Raw genomic sequence first — 21,528 nt, forward strand, 5'->3', positions numbered from 1 at the left:
ATTGTAAAGTACACATCACAGATTACAATGCCATACACTCTTATTTCAAGGTTCTTGCGGCAATCGTTAAGCAGGGAAGAAGAATCAAAATTGAGGAAAAACTGCAGCTCAGAACATTTTGATGGAAAGATATTGATCAAGGAGGAAACATTTAGGAAGTGGTTAGCCTTTTTTTGTCTGTTTACATTGTTTATTAGCATTAATCTTTTTTGTAAGCACTCCTGTTTTTTCTTTCCAATGTTTGTTACTGATGTCTTTATTTTACTCCCATATAACCTTTTTTATTATCTTTCACTGATTTGTACAGACAGTAAAAAAGTTTTGTTTTTTTTTCTCTCAACCATTTGGTAGCTTTAAAGAATGTCCAATAAAAAGTCCACACACTAATTTGACATAAATAAAAGTGATCTCTTTGTAGTTTTATTATGCTGTGAGCAATTCTTTGTGTGGAAACATGGTTCTTATGTCCCCCCCCATGCCATTTTCCTTTCGCAGCAGACAAGGAAGTCTCTGCTGTCACAGCATCAGTCAGCCTCCAGTTTATTTCATTGTCTAACAAAACAGCCCTTTGCTCTTCTTCAGATCAATTTGCTTCCAGTTTGGGAGGGAGGCATATTCATCTCTCTTCATTTCCAAAATAGTCTGAAACATAATTGAAGTAATTTATTTATGGAGGAGACAAAGTAGAAATCAATTTTTAAATCCAATACAAATGTAAACATTAAAGTTGTGGCAAAACTTCCGCTCTATATTTATCATTAGCTTATAAACATGAGAGCATCTTCAGCATTTTCATTTGGAAAATCTGGTGAAGGCTGAAGCCTGCTGGTCAGGGGACATCACTGCAAGATGGTGACATCATCCATCAGTTTACCTGAAAGTCCTCATTGGACAGGTAGACCTCCAGGCGCTGGGGGTCCACTCCTTCAGGAAGGGGGCTCCGCAGCAGCTCCTCCAGAGGATACTGGGTCTTCATGAGCTGGGCCAGGGTGTCCTGCACCAAGGTCAGCTTCGCTCGCCCTGTATCACCCTGAGTCACACCCAAGGAGTGAGACATGGCAAAAAAATAGACATTAAATGTGTATTCTGTAAATTTCCACAATGCTTGAAGATGTATTTAAGCCATTTGTTACCTCAGTTACTGACAAACAATTTTTTGCCAAATACCAGTGTTTTTTTTTTTTTTGTGTTGCCACATTTGACCTGTGACTGACACGTGGTGCCCTTTCTTAACTAACGACCACACTGAGGGGACTCATGAAGGTGGGGCTGACCACTTTCAGATATGAGAGGTTCTCCACAGGTGAGGTTTAAAGTTTTGAACCATGTGCAAAAAAATGTGAAAAAAATATTAGTCACCGAGATCCCCCTAAAAAAATTGTTTCCTTTTTAAAATTCACAGAGAAACAACAACAAAAAATTAACCTTGATTCTTGTGTGTGGCCTTAAAGTTTTAAAACCACAGATATCACTTCTGCAACTTTAATCTTAGTTTTTCTTATATAAATGAGGTTTAAGGAACAATTAGACCCTCACTTCCTTAGTGTTATAGTCATTTTGAGACCTGTGATGTAAGGACAAGGCAATAAAATAAGAGTGAAAGAAGGAAAGCTTTGCAGGTTATTCAGCAATGAATCTTTTTTATCCCCAGGCATCAACATGAATTATGAATTTATCCAACCTCTGTATCATTTGTGATGAGCATAATTAAATCTAAAGTACCAAACACACATAGTGTTGTGATCTTGGTTGGAAAAGGTGCTGCTCGTTGGCTAACTTATCTTAGATGCTACAAAGTCGCCTTCTTCTATGACACAGTTAAAGTTTGCACATGAGCCCTAAAAAGGAATGCTTTTTAATGTTCACTAAAGTGGGAAGAAATATTGATTAGACGAGATTCAGAGGTTGTTAAAATTAAACCAAATTATAACATTTGAGCTCATTTCTGGATAAACATGTTCATACCTGTGCATGAGGTTCAAGGCTTTTCTCCCAGCGCGGGAAGACATTAGTGAAGGTGAGAGGCTCGGCCCCCTCGAGGATGAGATACGCATGTGGCGGCCTTCTCTGGTTTATTTCTGGGATACAGAATAAACAATACATTTTAAAACTTATCAAGAATCGGCAGTACCTTTACTTCCAGGCAGTTCTGCATGAAACCAACTCCTCTCCCTCAGTTCTTACTACCTTTGCAGTACTGCAGCGCTGTCTGCATGGCACACTTCCTCTCATGATGCCAGAGTTTCCAGGCTGAGGAGCTCTCAGTCTGCTCAGGCTGACCTTTCTGCCACAAGTAGACCTCCAGACGGTTGTCAAGAAGGAACAAAGCTGGCACGCAGACAACAAAGAGGGAAATTGGGAAATAAAGTGGAATTACATTAGACTGATGTTTTTGGCGGGGGGGAGGATAGATGAAGTTAAACAATAGATGAGTGTATAGGGAAGCAATTCTCTGTTACTTTTTAAATGTGTTTATTTTGCAGATAAAATTACAGAGGTGAGAAACTGAAAAGCAGAGTTGAATATAAGATGAATTTAGTTTGTTTTGTGTCTGTTTTCACCTGGTTGTGGTACACTGTATAGGCTGTCCTGGACAAAAGGCATTGCCATCACAAGCCCCGGCATCTGCATCGGACTCTGGAGCTCCTCGGCCTGGAAACTCCCAGAAGAGGCACTCAGGTGGAAGAGGCGAGGCGTGAAGTTATACTTTCCTGGATCTGCCATTACAAAAGAGTTGTTTCTTACTATGATTTGAAGGCTTACAGTCCACAGCAAAGCACAGTGTGTGTTGCGTTGCACCTTGCAGCATGCAGTCATAGGCCTTCCTGTCCTTTTGTCCCAGTGCTGTCCAGAAGTCTTCTGGCTCTGAACCTTCCTGTACTATCTGCACCTTTACAGGGCTGCTTTTGCTTAAACCCACCTCTGATGGACAGCTAAAACACACAAACAAACAAAAAATAAAAGTACATTCAAGCTAAAAAAAAAAAAAAAAAATTGATACTGAGAACTTTTAAAAAGCGCAATAAGAACACGTGACTCACATTTTAGTGAGGACCTCTACCACCCTCTTGCCGACTTCCTTTGTGCTGCTGTGAGCCTTACAACCAATCCAGAGATAGAGCACTCCCTGCTGGCCATTTAGCAGGACAACACAGCCTCTCGACCTCAGACCCGCACAGCAGCAGTCCACCTCTAACAGAAAACCCTCTTCTGGGAGCTCCCCTCGCACACAAAACAGACGCCAGCTTTCTGTGTTTTGATAATCACAACATTCAAACAAAGAAGAGAAGGAAAATGGACTGAAAACCAAGCTGTTTTTACTCCACCTGTGTTGATGGAAGCTTCCTCTTGCTTTCCTTTGTGAATGACCAAGCCTCCCTTGAAAAGCTGCAGGAAACAGGGGGGCTCTTTTCCCTGAGGCACAACCACCTTACAAAACACACCACACAAAAGATGGTAAACAGCTGCATGCACTTATGTCTGCTGGAAATATCATCAATAGTACTGGCTTCTCAAACTCTGTCCTGTGTTCCTCTTACTCTTGTAATATTATTTTTTAAGAAGGATTTGTTGGTGTTGTGAAGAAGAAAAAGATGCAAGAATGTGTTCTAATTGCATTTCATATGTCCTTTGTGAGCTTTTGCAGCTTTTTCAGTTGTTTTATGGGATCTGGATTTTTGTGCTTTTAAGGTTTCGATGCCTTTCAGGGCCAACGGCACTACAACGGACTGGCACTATAATACTGCTCGTCCCAGAGTTCGAACACTAGTGGCTATTAAAGGAACCTCATAATAAATTCACCACCGATGTGCACATGCCAGCAGAAATAATCTCAACTTCTGTGGCTAACATTGTGTAATAATCTGTTCTCAAAAGGGTCAATGTGTGGGCAGGTAGGCAGAACTAGTAACTATCTAACTAGTAACAAACTAACAAAAAGTGGTAGTGTGGTTTACAAAGTAAAATATCATCACCTTTGTCTGTTTTTTCATTCTTAATACTTTAAATACTCCATGGACTTTAAAACAAGCCACTTTTCTCTAAACTACATTCAACTTTTACTGCAGTTGTAAACCAACCATATGCCTCTGTGTATTGAAATATACTCTAATAAACATTAAAATGTTTCAGAAGCTTTTGCTGGGTGTTTGTTGTTGTTGGTGCCATTTTTATTGTCTGTTAAATTATTTATGTATTTCTTTCACTTCTACACAGCCATTTAGGCTTATTTTCTCCTCCTACACTGCCTCTTTGCATTGCAATAAAAAAAATACTTGTAATAAAATAAAGTAAAAGACTTTTGCTTGTGCTCTTTGTTTCTCTTAATTTGTTTTTTGGGTATACTCGCATAATGCAATGTTTCTACTAAGTGAAGTGCGTGCGTTCTTTGCCTTTATTTTATTGTGTTTTCTTTATACACACTAAGTGAGGATAAAACTAAGCTTTTCACTGCTGTGAAAGTTAACAGTTACCAGGGTTCTACTATATATAAGAAGGGGATCTAATCTGACTGCTATGAGCTTACCTGCGACTCTTCGTGGTTCCTCATCCCGATGGAAAGGAAAGCAGCTGTGTCCCGTCCACTGACACTGGAGTGACGGCCTCGCCACAGGAAGAAGGCCGTCTTTTCCTTTGGTGCTGGATCCGTCCCACACTCATCTGAGCTGTCTGTGCTGTCTGTAACGAAGAGAGAGTGTTAACCATTATTAAAATGTCTCAGACAAAATATTGCCATAGCATTAAAAGTACAATCTAGTTAGAAAAGAAAACAAAAAAGGTTACTGACCAGCTGTACTGATGCTGTACTTCCAGCGGATTACATAAGAGTCTCCTTCATAAAGCTGTCCGTTGCTCTCCACTGGGATTTCACTGTCGTCAAACTCCTGGACGTGCCAGGTGTCCACCGCTACTGTTTTAAGCTCCATCTGACGTTCCTCCGTCAGCATGATGACACCATGACCTCTCTGGACATCGACCCCAGCCAGCACAGTACGGACCAAACCGTCACCTTCTAAGCACTGACCCGATACTAGAGCTTTGGCATCGCAGGGACTCAAGAGGTCTGAAGGAGGGGAGAGCGGCTGGGATGACTGGACTGGGATGGACTATGGAGAGGAAGTGCAGACACTGAATTTCAGTGGTTTAAAAAAATCACTTTTAAAAAGCAAAAGTCAAAATTGAAATTTAGATATCTGCACATGAGTTTCAGTAGAAATAAAAGGTAGCTAGTTATAAATAAGTTTTAGATATTTCCAGTAATAAAAATTTGGTGTTTTTTTTAGTAAAAAATTTTAATAGAGACTAATTTTCTATCAAGCTGGAAACTTAATAAAACTAATTGATCTAGATATACTCTTCACATCTATAATTTTACACAAACAGTGCAATAACTGAAACACACTGGTTTGAGTGTCTGAAAACTGCATGTGCCGCATCATATCTCTGAATGTGATATGAACCTGCGTCTGATCCGTCCCTGAAGCCGCTTCCTCTCTGCCTACAACCCTGCACATCCAGTCCAGGAACTTCTCCCTGAACAGAGCTGTCTCGTTGCTCTCAGTGAGGACGCCGAACAGAGCCCAGCTGGGACGGCCTTCTCCTCGTCTGTGGACAAAGTTATGCCATGAAACCGATAAAAGAACTAACACAAGCATTAAACAAAATAGAAAAGAGAGTCTGCCTTAGTCCAGACTCAAGCTTTACAGACATCCATTCCCAAGAGACATAATTACACACACACACACACATACATACATACATACACACACTTTAAAAGCTTAAATCTCATTAAACTGCAAAAAAAACAACTCTTGAAATAAATGAAGAAAGGAAGCCCTTTAAAGACCTTGTTTAATATACACAAGTTGTAATATATTTTCTGACTGTGGAATATGGTACACTGAGAGAAGACCTTTACTCTCTGCAAGTATTTTGTAGTTCATGTCCACTTGCTTGCTTTAAAATATGTCTTTTAAATGTCAAAATATAGTCTGGACTTTAAACATCAAGCAGGGTTTTTAGAGCATGTCACATGGGCACACTTAACCAAGAATTACTTTCTACAGAGTGCATTTTATGAATGCACAGCAAACTTAATGTTGTATACAGAGAGGCTCCTTTTTATGTGTAATATATTAGTGACTTACAGCTGAATTGCAGGGTTACACTGAGTGGGATCCAGTGGGTTTACTTGACAGTTGCTGTAGTCATAAGCTCCAACCCACACCTGGTGAGTCAACTGGAGAGCAACATTTCTCCTCCTGAGGGAAACGTCCTGTCCGAGCCACAGATAGACCTCACTGCCGAAATCAAACACCAGGGCCTGGGCATACATGACAAAGAGATATGAACAGAGTCAGAGATTAACTTCTCTTCCATTATTTTTCTACAATCAAGCATTTAATGAACAAAAAAAACAAACCCAAAACCAAAACAACTACAATATAAGTAATTAGGGAGCCGAGAATTGAAGCTCAGACCTCAGAGGAGGCCAACAGGGTGATGCTGGGGATGGAGGCCCAAGCCTGTTCATGAGGCACCAGTTTGTTTTCCACCAGCCTGTACACACAGTTGGACTCCACCACACCGCGCTCATAGAGCTCATCCTCCTCTGGAGCACAAGCTCCTGTGAGTAAAAGAAAGGAAAAAACATTTTCTAATGTTTTGGATGAAAAAACAAATAGGTGAATTATAAAAGGAGAAAAATTGCAATTCAAAATGTGTTTCTCTGATATATTTGAAAAGTACATGTTTTACTTCCAACCTCTGTACTGTGTTCTTCCTCCCAGGAGACTCCAGAAGTCTGCAGCCACACTGCTGTCAGAGTTCATGCCCTCCTCCAGGTGGACAACGTGGGAAGCCAAACAACCAAGGTCCCTTTGGTTCTGGATGAACAAAGCTAGCTCAGAGGCCTGACAAAAAATAAATAAATAATATGATAATCAGCAGTAACAGAATATAGTTCACCCATTTTCTGCCACTTATCCCATTCAGGGTCACAGGGAGGCCAGTGTACCCAGAGAGAACCCACACAGACAAAGGGAGAACATGCAATCTCTCCACACAGAAAGGCTTTGAGCAGATGGTGGATTAGAACCTAGGACCTTTTTGCTATGCTAACCCAAACAGAACATAGTCTATAGTAAAAGCATATTGTAATTTCTTTTTATTTTACTACTGCAGTCTTTGCTGGCCTATATTAGAAATCTTGCAGGAAACTTGCCTCACCAAACCAAAATATTTCCAATAACAAGAACATGGCTGAGTGCTACACGTGAAAAGAAATAAATTCATAAGTGTCACAACCCGTTCGTGTGTGAAATCAGCTATAGTTTTAGACAAACATATTTGAACCTTTGTTATAATAATAGAAACGTACAAATAACTATTAAAAAGAGTCTATGACAGTGTGCACCGTCCTCTCAATAATATCACCTTTTTATGGAAGCTTGTAAGGAAATATTTTGGGTTATTATCTCAAAATGTTGACTTAATTACTCATTCAGTGCTTTGTCTCCACACTTTGTCCCCATATACGTTTAGTACACTGTTCCATAATAAAACATAAATACATTTAAAACGCAACCAAAGTTAATGTTTAAAAGTAAAGGTACATACTGTGATACTTAGATAATCAATAACTGAACTCTGTGATGTATGACGTTCTTGATTCATATCGTCACTGTCCTTTATTATGCATTTAACACACAAACTGTAACCAACCTTTATGAGTCCATTAAGGTTTAATGCTTACAATTTACTGCAAGAACTGCAAACACTGCATTTTATGCACAGAATGCTCTTTGGGTCTTGAAGGGTAATATTTTATGCATTTATTTGTTGTGCATAAATGTAAACCAATTTGGTATATGTATGAAGTTATTAAAACATCCTTTCCCATGTAAATTTCTAAGAGGAGTAAGTTTAAGGGATGGCCAGATATTTCCTGGCAATAGGAAATAATTTTAATCCTACTTTGTTATTTTGTATTGTATTATCCACCTCTTTACCCTTTCCCTGTAATTTTATGTGTCATACATGCTGCTACTACACCATAACATTGTCCTGGGTGGTACCTTTGCTTTTTCTTGTCCGTTGGCAAACTCTCCACTCCACAGGATGCAGTTTTCTGGAGTGACCAGCAGGAAGCAGTCTCCACTGTTCAGTGACCGCACTGAGGGCTCAACCAGGCGGACCTGAACATGCCGCCTACCTGTCATCACAGGTGTTGGTTAACCTTAACACCTGACCACAAGCAGATCATCACACAGATGAACCACACCTTTCCTGACCTTTGATGTGAATTAGCATCAGGTTGCTGAAGGGCGGGTAAGACTTAGCTGTCTCTGCATCTGAGGAGGATTCTTCAGATCTTAAGGGAGGTGAGTCTGCCATAGATGAGTTCTTAGACTCTATAGTGAGAAAAAAAACTGCAATATCAGATAGCTGAGCAACATAAAAGAAGGAAAGTAACAAGAGAAGGGAACAACATAAATTAGCATACTTTTTTCTGCTTGGATCCTCTCTTGAGCTGATGAATTGACTCTCTCTCCCATGAAGTCCTGCCTGATGTCCTCTCTGGCTGCGAGAGCCCTCAGAGGGTTTCTGGAGCCTTGAGTCCGACGGGACGGACGTACCGACCGCCTGTGCTCTGCTACTGCTGAGGTCAATCTGCAAACAAGCACACACAGACAATACAGAGTTACTGAAGATATCAGCTACTGTGTGTGTGAATATAAATTTGCAGGAAAATTTCTTTTTACTCTAATCTTTTCCTTTTAGCTTTAGCATAAAAACTACATTAGATACACAAATACTTTTTGTATTTACTATTTAGAAATTGCAAGGGCTCAATCTAATCTCACATTTGCAGGAAAAAACTATGCTTACATGTGTGTGTTGGTCTGGCAGAAGACTCCCAGGTCCTGCTCACCCTCTGAGGCAGCAATCCCACCACAAGGTGGGGGGCAGGCTGCAGGAGGTGACTGCTCACAGTAGAAACTGCCATCAAACATGTTTGGTTCATCAACAGGCGTATCTTCCTTTACCTCCTGAGTAGTGACTGTTGGTGAAGAACTCTGTGGAGTCACTGAGGGGGAAAGAAAATGAAAACGCTAAAATACTTTGATCCTCAATGAGCTTTTACATTGTGGGAACCAGCGTTGTCCATATGATGATGAATAAAACAAGCACTGAGTCTCAACACAGACTTGTTTGTTTATTTGTTTGCTTGTAAAACTGCTCTGACCTTCATTTTTGCACGATGGAGCATCAGTGGAGTGTCTCCTGCTGTGAGCGATACCATTTCTCTGTGATTCACCAGATGCAAGGCCTAGATGTTGCAAACACAGGAGAGAAAAACCTCATAAACAAGGCCAAAATATGCTCAGCAGAACTGTATGAGAACTGGAGAATAAGTGAGTTACTTGTCTTAGTCGTGCTTCCAGTCTCCTGCTCTTTGCTTTCCTGCTGTGTTTTCAATTCTCCAAATTCAGTCATCTGAATCTCAGTTCCTTTATCCTACAGAGCCCGAGAAATGCATCCGTTACAATGCAGCTTTTCCGCAGATACACGCACCAATATGAAAAAAAAATGCAGGTGTGCGTCACCTTATGTCTCCACTGAGGCTGACTCTGATTGTTCGTAGGAGAGGAGACTTCTTGTGCCTCAAAGGAGAGGTTAGTCTGGAGGTGAAAGCAAAACACAGAAATGGTGACTTTTGCATTCTAGGACAGTGAGAGTGGATTGCACAGAAGATACAAAATATAAAGATTTTACATAGAGCTAAACTTTCTATGTGTAACATTTCATTCAGTCTGTTCCTTTCTGCCTAATCCTGCCCTGCATTAGATATTATAAGGAGTTTTTGTACAATGCACATTTACTTTTGTCCATTAGAACTAGGTCAGAAACATGCACAAAGAAACGTGGGAATAAGATATAACTTTCATGACCAAAATGAACATCTGGTAAGCACACACCTAAATGGAAAGTGTGAACTGAGAGCTGTGATGTGACGCATTGTAATTTTGAGACAAGGTGACAGGGTTGTCACATCACATCCGCCTGAATCTGTGAGATGACAAAAGCCTTTCACAGCATACAAAACACTCCAAATCAAACAGCAGCAATGCCATGCACCGGCTCACACAATTACCTGATTAAAACACATGATATATTGGGGCGTATTGATAGAATAGACAGAGGCAAAGACGGGCTCCTGGGAGAGAAGAGAGAGGGGCAGGCTGCAGATGTTCAAAGCTATTCAAAATCTAAAGGGCTGTGGTTTCAAAATCAAGATGAGGGAGGATGGGTTTTGAATCATTAGTTTGAGACTTACCCAGCACTGAAGGTTGTCATTCTCAAGATGAGGGTTTTCTGACTCTTCCTGCACATGATACTATGGAAAACAGGGAGATGCATTTAAAAGAATTCAAAACAAACATAAATGTTGCCAGAAATATAAAAATGACAGACATAAAAAGGAAGTAGGACAATGATTAATAGACAAATCCCACACATAGTGTCGGCATGGTGAAGCTGAGATCATTTAATTGCCAAATAATCAGTGTGTTTACATTCCACGTCGTGTAATAGGACAGCCAATCCCATCCTGGTACATAAACACTCACTGGACTCAATATATTCCGCGGTAACTCGAGTCTGATCTCAGGACATTCAGCACATACCACATTCAGAGTGCTGCAGATAAGAGATGCTATATCTGGTTTCAGTGGTATGACAAATACCCAAATGTAACCACAAATGTAACCTCCGCCTCAATTTAAACCAGGCAAGAAGCGTGAACTCTGTAACCTCTGTGATGCAAACAAAGATTTTCTCACTGAATTCTTTCAGAGAAAAAAAATGCTGCAAAACTTCTGTAATGCTTTTATAGAATTGTCTAATATCATTCATCCATCCATCCATTCGCTTCCGCTTATCCTTTTTTCAGGGGCGCTGGAGCCTATCCCAGCTGTCATAGGGCGAGAGGCGGGGTACACCCTGGACAGGTCGCCAGTCTGTCGCAGGGCCTAATATCATTCAGTTAAACTATAATATAGAGTCCCCATATACAAGTATCATTTCTTAAATGTTGCCAATACAAACAAAGAAAGCAGAATTTAAGCAAAGTTTTAAAGATCAAAGACATTTTATGAATATTTGACCTTATCTGACCTTGGAGAAGAGGTCAGATCTCAAAAGTAACACACTGTTTACAATCATATATCATTCCCTTTATTCCTATATGTCGTCGCTACAAACAGTGGCAGCAAGAAACAATATTTTAAATAGTGGTATATAATTATTATATACTTTGACCTTCAGATTATCTATTGACCTTGAAGGAGAGGTCAAAGGTTAAATGTGACATGATATTTTATCCTCTGCTGTACTTTCAGTATGCTGACACACAACTCTTGTAAGAATCATAGTTCCTGAGTTTCACCGATTTTTGTCAATAACTATCAATAATTCATAAAGTTGACCTTGAAGAAACTGGTGGATGTAAGCTAAATTTTAATGGATTTATAACATGACCGTACTCTACACCAATACAAAGTTTTATTAGAATTCGTTCAGTGTTATCAGACAGAATGACATGCAAGTAAACGCTGACAAAACCTCTTTTTTTTTTTAAATGGTCCATGTCTTACGTGGTTAACCTTGCTGCTCACCTCACTTCTGCTGCCGTTGGTTGTCTCCTGCATTTTAGGCGCACACTCTTCTGAGGTGACCCGGACAGCTTTAATATCTGTGGTGTTGTCATGGATCTTGTTCATGGCCTTTTGGTCTTCCTCCTGCCTTTAAGACACATTACACACAGTATGAAGTATATAACATATCAAAGAACAACATACAAGCTGCTGAAAACTTAATATTTCTGGTGAAAACTGTAAAGAATCATTTTTATTATCTAACTCACAGATGTCACAATAATATACGTTTCAAAGTCTTTAGCAAACCTTTCCAATATGCAGCAATATCAACAGTTTGACTCTATAGAAGAAAAACATTTACAGTTCTTATCAGATCATCTCATTTTATTTACATGACTTACTTGGCTCTTCCATTGATGTCTACTCTGTTTTTCTCAGAGGAAAAGCTCAGTTCATGTTTGGACTGGCAGGACTGCTGTGGAGCATCCTGCTCTGACAAGGCTCTTATTGGTGTGCAGGCAATGGTTTCCCTCCTGTTTCTAGCCCTCTGCCTCCAGGGAGCAGCAGACTGCGAACCTTCCTCCATACCAGAGGTCTCTCGTCTGTCTCTCTGTGGTGCTGCAGAAGTTCCCTCCCTCTCACCTCCCGCTTTGCTCCCGTGTATCGCCGCTTCTCTACAGCCTCCACCATTCTGTTCATGGCTGTATGATGCGTCTACCTGACTGGCTTCTGTCCTGCTCCACTCCGAGCCTGCAGAGCGGCTCTTCTTCAGGATTCCTTTTAAGCCTGGCTCAGAGTCGTAGCACTGTGGTCCCTGTTGAGTCGGACCAGATTTTCCGAGTCCAGTGCCAGCATCTGATGGGGACTGTGAAAGACGTACCTCACTGGGTTTCAGGTTGACAGACGAGGCCTGCTGTCTGTCGGACAGATGAGGGGACAAACAGAGGGCAGGAAGCTGAACAGGGCCTTTCTGGAGCTAAAAAGGGGCAAAGAAGATCAATAATAGATTTACTTAGAGGACAGCAGGCAAGAAGTGAAGAAAGACAACAAATTAACCTTGCTATTAATAACCACTCCTGCCCCTTTTCTGGTCTATGAAGTTCTAAATACATTCGTTTCCCATTTATTGTTCTGTTGCTTTCTACCCACCAGACTGACCTCCTCCACTGTGATGGGCTGCGTGCGGTACCGAGCCCCCTTTTGCCTTCGTCTCTCTGGGGGCCCGTCAGCAGGCCCGGCTCCCTCCCTCCCAGGCAGGGACAGTTTGTTGAAGAGGGCCAGCTTCTCGCTCATGCTCAGCTTGCAGCTCTCGTCGCCATCCTCCTCTGACTCAGCCTGCACAGACTGGACCTCCACTGGTGGTGCTGGTTTGGGAGTGCTGATGCGTAACATGACACCAAAAAGTCAGAGAAGAATTTATGTTTAGTCAAAATCTCCTATGCCTTACACATTTGATCTACACTGCTGTGCAAAAGCAGTGGAGAAAACGGTGGGTGTTTTTTCATTACCATGAACACACACAGGTTATTTTTAGTCAATCTGACAGACATCGTCCTGCTGCTGCTACTCCCTACAACAGCAAATGTGTAACTAAAAATAACCCCTAAGAAATTCATATAATTCTGGTTGAACAAACTAGATCCAATCCCAATTTTGGTTTGGTTGCCAACAATCTCGTTCCTTTAAAAAAAAGCATATATTTGTGACCCATTGCCAGGAGTTACAGCCAGACGAAACCAGGCACCGAAAAACTCCTGAACAGAAACACATGGGAGAAATCTATAAGAGCAAATATGGTGACAGTGAGCCAATCAGGGGCTCTTTATTGGCCAGGAATGTGACAGAACAAATTCCTTGCAACTTGTTTCACCAAACAGAAAGGCTGGGAAACGTATCAGCCAACCATGTTTTTGCATGATGCATGGGTTTATGACAGTTTAAGCTGTTTCTTGTTTCTTGGTCTACTCGTTTTTGTAAGAAAGAAGCATAACATAACATGAAAAAACTCAGTGATCTGGTGAGACTAGCTTTAATGTAGCTGCAATATTAAGTTTAATTTGTAGGGGAAAAGGCTATTTTGAAGAGATATGTCACCAAAGCTTTGAAGAAAATGTTGTCACATTTAACTACTGATTCTAAAAATGCAGGGGTTTTTTTACCCCCTAACCACTGAACAACTCTCTCTTTACTCATTTACATAGGAGCCTAAAAATAACTGCTTAAATAAGACACGCTTCTAGAAGTTCTTCCTTTTAAATAAGACATACAGTAAGTACTTAATTCCACTGAAGCAAGGTCTCTTGCTTTCACAGATTTGACTTTAATAAGTTGAAGTTTTTAAACATTTTAAGTTTTTAAATCATCAAGCATGTATTTATTTATTCCCACAAAACTAAAACGTAAAAACTACACATGCATAATCTTAAATAAAACTAGATGACTTTTTTAGTGATTGTCAATCAAGTCAAATAGCTAATTATGTGATGTGGTTTTGGTAACACTACAGCTCTCCCACCTGATCGCCACCATTTCTCCACAGGTGATTGGCTGTGTCAGAAAGCGATGGTCGTTGCCACGCCGGCTCCTGCGTTCATGAGAGACGCAGCCTGAGCGAGGCTTGAGGAATGCCGAGGCCTCAGAGGCTGAAGACTTCTCCAGCTCCTACAGAGAAGGATGTGGGGAGGACATTAATGTGAAAAAAATCAGTTTGAACCCAGTCTGTGATGCAGATGGACGACAACATTCAGGTCAAATAGGAGCCTCAATCTACAGCCTCCACCTGTTGCATAAATAATGAGGGAGACCACAAAAATGGCAGTAAAAAGTCCCCTCGAGATGTCCTCTGTTCTATTTGTATAAACAGATGGAGGGAGGTAAAGCGGGTCAGATAGCCGGTGAATAAAGCAGCGAGCTCTAAGGTGCAGCATCTTGGCCACTTGCTGCATGCTGCAGGTCACAATGTAACAAGAGACCTGCTGGCTTCAGTTACCTCCCCTGCTGCCTCTACAGAGCAGCAGGCTAATTATACCACAGCTCCTGTGGTTGTTAATGTTAATACAGTGTCTGGCACATTTTCACCTGATGCCTTATTGCTAAAAGTGTGCCTCAGCTGAAATGTTGGAATAATAGAAAAATCCACAGTGCATTTCATCATCTGTGTGAGACTAAAGAGCTTAAAGAGCTTCGAGATAAGGCTCTGTATCTATCATATTACAGACTTGGTCTTTCCTTTAATAAGTACTAAAGCATCAAACCAAAGTGTGGATCCAAGGAGAGCACCTGTTTTGACCATTCATATTCTTTCAACAGGACCAGGTAGTGTTCTGCGTGCTCAGCGCTCAGACCGTAAGTTGAGCAGCTGAGGTGACAGTAGATGATAAAGGATTGAATACATTTCTTTAATTTTAACACTGTAGCGTGATTGCATTTACTGTGTGTGTTTAGGCGAGTTTATGTGGGATCTCACATTCTAACAAAAAAAAAGCAGGTAACAATTCAAACTCACTTTAAACAGAGACATCTTGGCTGCCACACTCATTTTGGCTCTGTCATCTGTTTTTACATCTGCTGTGGAAAAATACACACCATCATTTGAAAATAAAAAAAATTTTTTTAAAAACAGCCATTAAGAGGATTTTGGTCCATCAAACTTTTAAACAGTTAACAGCAGGAAGAGACACAGGTGCAGACAGAGCAAACACAGGTGCAATTTCTTAGTGAACTGTGCTTAAATACACTGCATCTAAGTCTAGGAATTGGGGGTATCTCTGTATTGATGATAGCTGTGAGTAAAAAGTTGTGAAGAACAATTTTAATGATATACAGTGTGACCTGAAAACAACAGTCTAAACATCCATACAGCAATAAAGGCCACTCGTGTCTGCTGTCTTATTATCTGTGGTGTAAACTCTCAGTGAGTCAATCTCTGTAAAGACTTGCTTGTCATCTTTTTATGACTGGGGTCAAGAGTTAGATGTACATAACACCGCTCCACTGCCCAAATAGTTTGGTCTGTCGTTACAGAAGAGACTGAGCATTGTGATCCTCTAAATATAACCCAGTTTATTTCCTGAGCCATTAAATGAATTTATGGAGGCAACTGTGCAAGTTGGAAGCCCTCTGCAAGAATTAAATATTGTACACAGTATTTTTCAATTTGTTTATGTTTCTTTCATACCTCACGTGATATATTACATGTAAGTTTTCCCTGTTGTCATTTTTACTTCCTTCTCAACCAGACAGTGTACCAGCAAAGCACACGGAAATAACAGATGATGACAAACACATAGGGGAGAAAGCTTTACCTTTGCTGTTTTCCTCGTTCTCTGGATCCAAGCACCTAGAAGAATCGGAGGAAAATAGCAAAAGGATGAGGTCATCAGGTGAAAAGGTTGGTGACATATGCTTGACTCTTTAGATAATGTTGTTATGGAGATCTGGATCCAGCTTGGTGTTTACAGTATGTGTCTTTTTGCTTCAATTTGCAGCTCAGACAGTCAACACACTGTGCTGTTTTGCATGCTGGGTAAAGCAACACTGTGGAGGCTATTAAGGAAGATAAACTCATGCAAAATGCACCGCCCATTGGTTTTTTTATGTAAAGCTGCTCCACATGCCATACCTCAGCTGAAGGGTTAGTGCATTCTTATCACGGGGAACAAATATTAAGCATCATTCAAGGGTAAATAAGTGTTTCCTATAAGACAAAAGTTGTGGTACTGTATCATCAGGTAAGGCTGATATTTTGTTCCTAATGAGTTTTCCCATGAAATGTTAGCCGTACACTATTTTAAATATATGAAAACACAGCAAACAATATTTTCTTTAGTCCTAGCCATGCCAGGCATCTCATCTACCCATTTATTTTTTTATTTATTTATTTTATCATGCCCACAAGAAACAGTCCCTACCCACTGCTCTCCTCCATCTCATTGGCTGTGATTGGCTGTGTCCTGAAGCGTTCGCTAGTTTTTCTGTTACCGCCTGACGAGCTAGGGAGGTAACGCCGAGTGCGTCGCCGACCCCCCTCAGAGCCCGGGTTTACAGCCAGATCCAGAGAGGATGTGGCTTGCCCATCATCAGGGAAGCTACTATCCACACACAAAGTAGGATAAGAAGAAAGTAAGAAGGGGAGAAGATGCTGAGATGAAGAGAAATATTATCACACAGTGGAACAGTCTGTTAGTGACAGGCCGGATCACACGCGCATGCAGGCGACCCTACGCTTTCTCAGGCTGTGCTCTGCTCTCCGTCTGCTGTAGAAGAGCACTTCTCAACTGGCCCACGGACACCCGAGTGTGGAGCTGTGGGCCGTCGAGTCCATGAGGGACATGAGGCTCTTCCCCACTCTGCATGCTAGCAGAGTTCTGGGAACCCTGCCTAGAGGGGAGGGTATGAGTGAGGGAAGGAGGTGAGATTGCAGATATGGGGGACATGACATGAGGAGCACAAAACATAATCTTTTGTCACAGTTCACATTAATAATGCAGAAGTCTCAAAAACTCACAAAAATATGTGAGTTTTTTTCCATGGTTTCACAGAAGAGAAGAAGCCACCTGCAAATCTAAACCATCTGCACTACATGCACGCTCGCTGTCATCTGACTGACTATTAATATGATGCCACACACTGTTCTTAGCAGTTACCATGATACAAACTATTGAAGGTATCAACAACTTGTCAAGTTCTGAAAGCTGTGAACAGGTGACAAGTGTCATGGTCATGTTGCCAGAATTAGGGTTTTATTGTTTTTTGAGCAAATTAGGCTCGCAGCACCTGCTACCCTGTGCAGCCACAGCAGGAAGACAGTGCTGTATCTAAGGTCATCAAAGAGGCTTATCATGTTTCTTGTGTGTGTCCTGAAGTGCTAATTGTATCGTTTTTGCACACTAAGAAGTTGTTGCAAGACTTCAGCCAAATTCCTGTAATTCTAAAATAAAACAATGACAATGAGCTATGATTGAAATTTAAGTCTTCAAGGCATTCAATGAAGTCATCTTTCACCCTTGACATGGCTCACCTTCTCAGGCAGTCGGGCTCAGCAGGAGTCTCTAATCCATTTGTAACATCCTGTGTTCTGCTGTTCACTTTTTCACTCAGATCATGGGAGCTTAACATTCCTCCATGCGCTTGGCTCGCTGGCTCATGAACCTTTTTCTCATCCCTTCTCACCCACTTAGAAGGAAGCTCGTCAATGCTGCCAAAGCGTTCGGCCAGTTCTCGCCTCCTCTCAGCCTTGTAGCGGGCAATCCGCTCCGATCTGGGCTCCAGGACGGCGTTCTCCATCGTAGAAGGACTCAGATGGTTGTTTGCTCCTTAAAAAGCATATAGGAACAAAAAACAGATGAGCTGTTCTTCTTCCACTTTTCAGCTGGGGCAGAACATGAGAGCCAAACTTTCTTCCAGTACAATTCTGTTTCCATGAGCTTCTTGTTTTGGTTTTCCTCACAGATTACATTAATCCAAGGTTAAAATCCAGCCTGTCCCACAGTGAATGAGGTATTTCTCCTGAAAGATAAAAAATAGATTAGTTAAATAAGAAACATTTCACTATACATTACATTAGTGCCCTTCAGGCTTCCTAGAAAAGTCAGAGACAACACCAATGAGCTTCATTACATATTAACCATTTCTTCTAAAAGTGGCGTACATCAAAGTCTTATCAAAGTCCTTTTCTTATATTCATGTCTGTGTAAGATGACCCGTTCCAGCCTGTCATGCAGGAATCTCCCCTTGCACTGAAACTCAACACCACAGCTCAACTCCTCTCCAGGTCCAGGTCTCGATGGCAGTTTGCAGGCGTGCTGGTCTCTTCCGCTAAGCTGAACAAGTCCCTGTTTCTTTTTCAAATTCCATCAGGTATTTTACCATGACCTGTCAACATGAAGCATGTTTTGCATCAAAAACACAAACAAAATCTTATCAGCTATGGCTCCAATTTTTTTTTTTTAAACATTTAGTACAGCAACCTGTTTGAATTATAATATTCCAAATACGTACAAGGAAGAGAAAGTCCCTGATGGCGTCATTGTGACAAACAACATTAACAAAACTGAATATTCTAATATAGCATTTAAAATTTAAAAAGAACAACGAACTGTCTGCTAGTTTCCCAAAACGAGTGCTCACAAATATACGCACACATAAATGTGTGTTTGCACATGTATCTGTGTTTTCCAAAACTGTGGTTGTCAGCATTCCTGGTGCAGGAAGCACAATAGAGCGAGAACAAAGCGGCATGAGCCACAGACTTAGTCCGCCAGATGGATCTGCCACAGGGCTCAATGCTGCTGGCAGCAGCAGAGTTCACAAAGTATAAGATGCAACTTTTATTATTAATTTGTGGGTTTCACTGCTCCTATACTTGTAGATTAAAAATTAAAAACACTGAGGCACTGATAAAACGGATATAGATTCAACAAATTACTCTATTAGAGAAAAGTCTCCATAAATCCATAACCAGCTTTCATTGATTAAAAAAAAAAAAAAAAACCCACTCAGAATATCCAGATATCACATTTGAATTACTAAACTGAAGGCGACATTGTCAGCAGTGTTTGCAGATCCCAAATTTCCATGCCACAGAGAGCTTTAATAAGCTCTATTTAGATGCCGTGATCCCTGCATGAGACAACCAGCCGAAGGATTTGTGTTGTCACTTCAAAACACGTGCACATATCCTTTAAACAAAGAAGTCAACACAGAAGACTCACCTACCTGTCCAGACCCAGGAAGAGCAACACTCCAGCATCCCCACTCACACTGATGCCACTCTCATGTATGCATTTGTGAAGAAAACATGAGTAAAGGTGTAAAGAGCGATGTGTCATGTGACAAGCTGGAGGATTGTCGATTGGAAGGGAGAGCACCACTGAGGCTCAGCGAGGATCATGGGGTTCTAATCCAGTGACACTAGCTGATACTGGCTTTGGATATGCACACAGCCCCAGGGATCTGAACTCATAAGCTATAATATTCAAATGAATAGGCGATGAGGGTTAAACAAACAACCTCTAATTGTTGAATTGGGGGAATAAAGTGTTATCTTTCAACCATGACTTTCTCTGTAGCAATTAAACCCCAAAATTCTGGACCCACACTCGGTATATGCTTAAGTTAACTGCTAGTTTTCTGACAGACTGGAAAAAAAAAAATCAAAAGCAAAACATGTATGCATTTAAAAAAAAAATAGGCCTTGGGTGCTGAGCAGCAGGAAAGTAAACCAGATTAAAAGCTGGCCAAGATAAAGCCCTCAGCCACTTACACCTGCCCTGTTCATCTACCTGCACCAACCTCGTCTAATGAATCTCCATAATTCAAGGGCAAATTATCAGAGGAGCATTTCAAAAACAGTCTATGATTATAAATCATGATGGGGATGTTTTATATTAACACCAGCAGCAAAAGAACGTGTTAAGCTTTTGAATATATTAAAGGGAGAGAGAACGAAGAGGAAGAGCAGCTTTCTCACATCGTGCCTCATCAGCTCCTCGTGAGATTTAACACACGACGCGTCTGTTTTTATATGTAGATATAAACTCACATTGTGGCAAAGTCCTCACGCTGGGGAGAACATTTTTTTATATCAAAACTCATTTGTTGTCTAAACAACTCAGCATAGGGTAACAGCCTACATACTAGCTACCAAAGAGCTGAACAATGAGTCATTTAACTTATTTACAGGACGCAAATATTAAGTTTTACATGAATCCAGTGTTGTGCCAAAAAGTGATTCCCCAGTGTTTCCGTGTGTTTTTTATGCATAATGTCTTTGCTTATATTGGTAAATAGACTGTAATCAGCAGAAGGGGTTTTATATGAAATCAAGAAATTACTTGTTTTGCATTTATATTTATGACTCTACGGCACAGGTGTCGAACTCCAGGCCTCGAGGGCCGGTGTCCTGCAGGGTTTAGATGTGTCCTTGATCCAACACAGCTGATTTAAGTATTTCATACAACTGTTATCTTAGATTTTGGCGCTTATGGCCAGTTGTAACGTCAATGAAACTTTTTAGCTAGATAAATAAAGGTCAGTACTTTGTGACTTGATATCATTCATGAAAGATAAGTTTGACGTATGTTTGACGGATTATACGACAAGAAGTAATTTCCAGCACTTTGAATACGGACACTCGATCTTTTTTGGTACATTTCTGAAGTAACTTTCTGGCACAGACATTAGATTAATGCGTAAACTGTGCGTAACAGCAATATTTACTCTTCCACATGAAACTTTCTTACTCACGGGGCATTTAAAGTGAATGAACACCCAGACTATAACCATTCTCCCTAATGTGCAATGCACAACCCGTGTCTCCCCAAGTCAGACTGAACAGGTGACTCAGGCAACAAGTGACCTACTTTGAAATATTCTCCAAGCTGACTCCTGCTAGGATTTTGTACTTTTGAAGATGAGAATGGCAGAATTAAGTATTTCATTTGTACTTACATGTACTGCCCGCCTCGAGAGCCCTCCTCAGCCCCGGCGGTCCCTCCCCAACGATCTGTCGCTCCAAAAGTAGTCGCACTGGCAGCTGTGGATGGCGCACCGTATTAAGGGGGGAGAATATAAATAGATGGACACACCGGGGGACGCCCCTTGCTCTGTGCGAGAGACGTTTCTAACAACCGCTGCAGCCTCTAAATGACCTCTGAAGCCTTTGACTCACTTTATGTCTGCTTTATTATTATTTCACTTTTGAAGTAATAACCTCAGGAATGTACACCAGTTAAAACCTGCTTTGAAGATGTTAATTATGTCTTATATTGCGCCTGCGTGGTACAAATTCCCCATATTAATTACTGCAAACCAGCTGAACGCAGTGAACTGAAACTGCTGTGTAATGTAGAAACCCTGTGCACTTCAA

General features: G+C 41.0%; 1 protein-coding gene and 1 long non-coding RNA gene across 13 annotated transcripts; one reads left to right on the forward strand and one right to left on the reverse strand.

The window, feature by feature from the left end:
• Positions 1 to 162: 162 nt before the first annotated feature.
• svilc (supervillin c) lies at positions 163 to 21,221 on the reverse strand. 12 transcript variants are annotated; one of them, XM_040044680.1, is made up of 34 exons: positions 21,111 to 21,197; positions 18,310 to 18,533; positions 17,680 to 18,167; positions 16,884 to 17,039; positions 16,571 to 16,750; positions 15,965 to 15,999; positions 15,166 to 15,227; positions 14,176 to 14,321; positions 12,810 to 13,038; positions 12,062 to 12,636; positions 11,679 to 11,805; positions 10,340 to 10,399; positions 10,157 to 10,219; positions 9,609 to 9,683; positions 9,426 to 9,519; positions 9,248 to 9,331; positions 8,890 to 9,088; positions 8,504 to 8,670; positions 8,292 to 8,411; positions 8,076 to 8,212; positions 6,764 to 6,911; positions 6,480 to 6,625; positions 6,147 to 6,322; positions 5,460 to 5,604; positions 4,787 to 5,105; positions 4,526 to 4,677; positions 3,327 to 3,429; positions 3,042 to 3,249; positions 2,800 to 2,933; positions 2,562 to 2,717; positions 2,188 to 2,328; positions 1,966 to 2,078; positions 875 to 1,030; positions 163 to 642 (listed from the first exon to the last, which is right to left on the reverse strand). In XM_040044680.1, exons 3-34 carry the CDS (start codon positions 17,943 to 17,945, stop codon positions 553 to 555), a joined length of 4,962 nt encoding a protein of 1,653 aa, XP_039900614.1. In that variant the 5' UTR covers positions 17,946 to 18,167; positions 18,310 to 18,533; positions 21,111 to 21,197; the 3' UTR covers positions 163 to 552. The 12 variants fall into 12 exon arrangements, with proteins under 12 accessions (XP_039900614.1, XP_039900641.1, XP_039900623.1 ...); XM_040044707.1 differs by lacking the exon at positions 18,310 to 18,533 and having other exon boundaries at positions 4,526 to 4,668; positions 21,111 to 21,221; XM_040044689.1 differs by lacking the exon at positions 18,310 to 18,533 and having other exon boundaries at positions 15,166 to 15,224; positions 21,111 to 21,220.
• On the forward strand, positions 8,208 to 8,990 carry LOC120741764. The gene is made up of 3 exons (XR_005697689.1): positions 8,208 to 8,381; positions 8,560 to 8,664; positions 8,873 to 8,990. It is a non-coding gene; the product is annotated as an uncharacterized LOC120741764 (long non-coding RNA).
• Positions 21,222 to 21,528: the final 307 nt, after the last annotated feature.

The sequence above is a fragment of the Simochromis diagramma genome, unplaced genomic scaffold (assembly GCF_900408965.1).
Source record: "Simochromis diagramma unplaced genomic scaffold, fSimDia1.1 OVJJ01000321.1, whole genome shotgun sequence".
NCBI lineage: Eukaryota > Metazoa > Chordata > Actinopteri > Cichliformes > Cichlidae > Simochromis > Simochromis diagramma.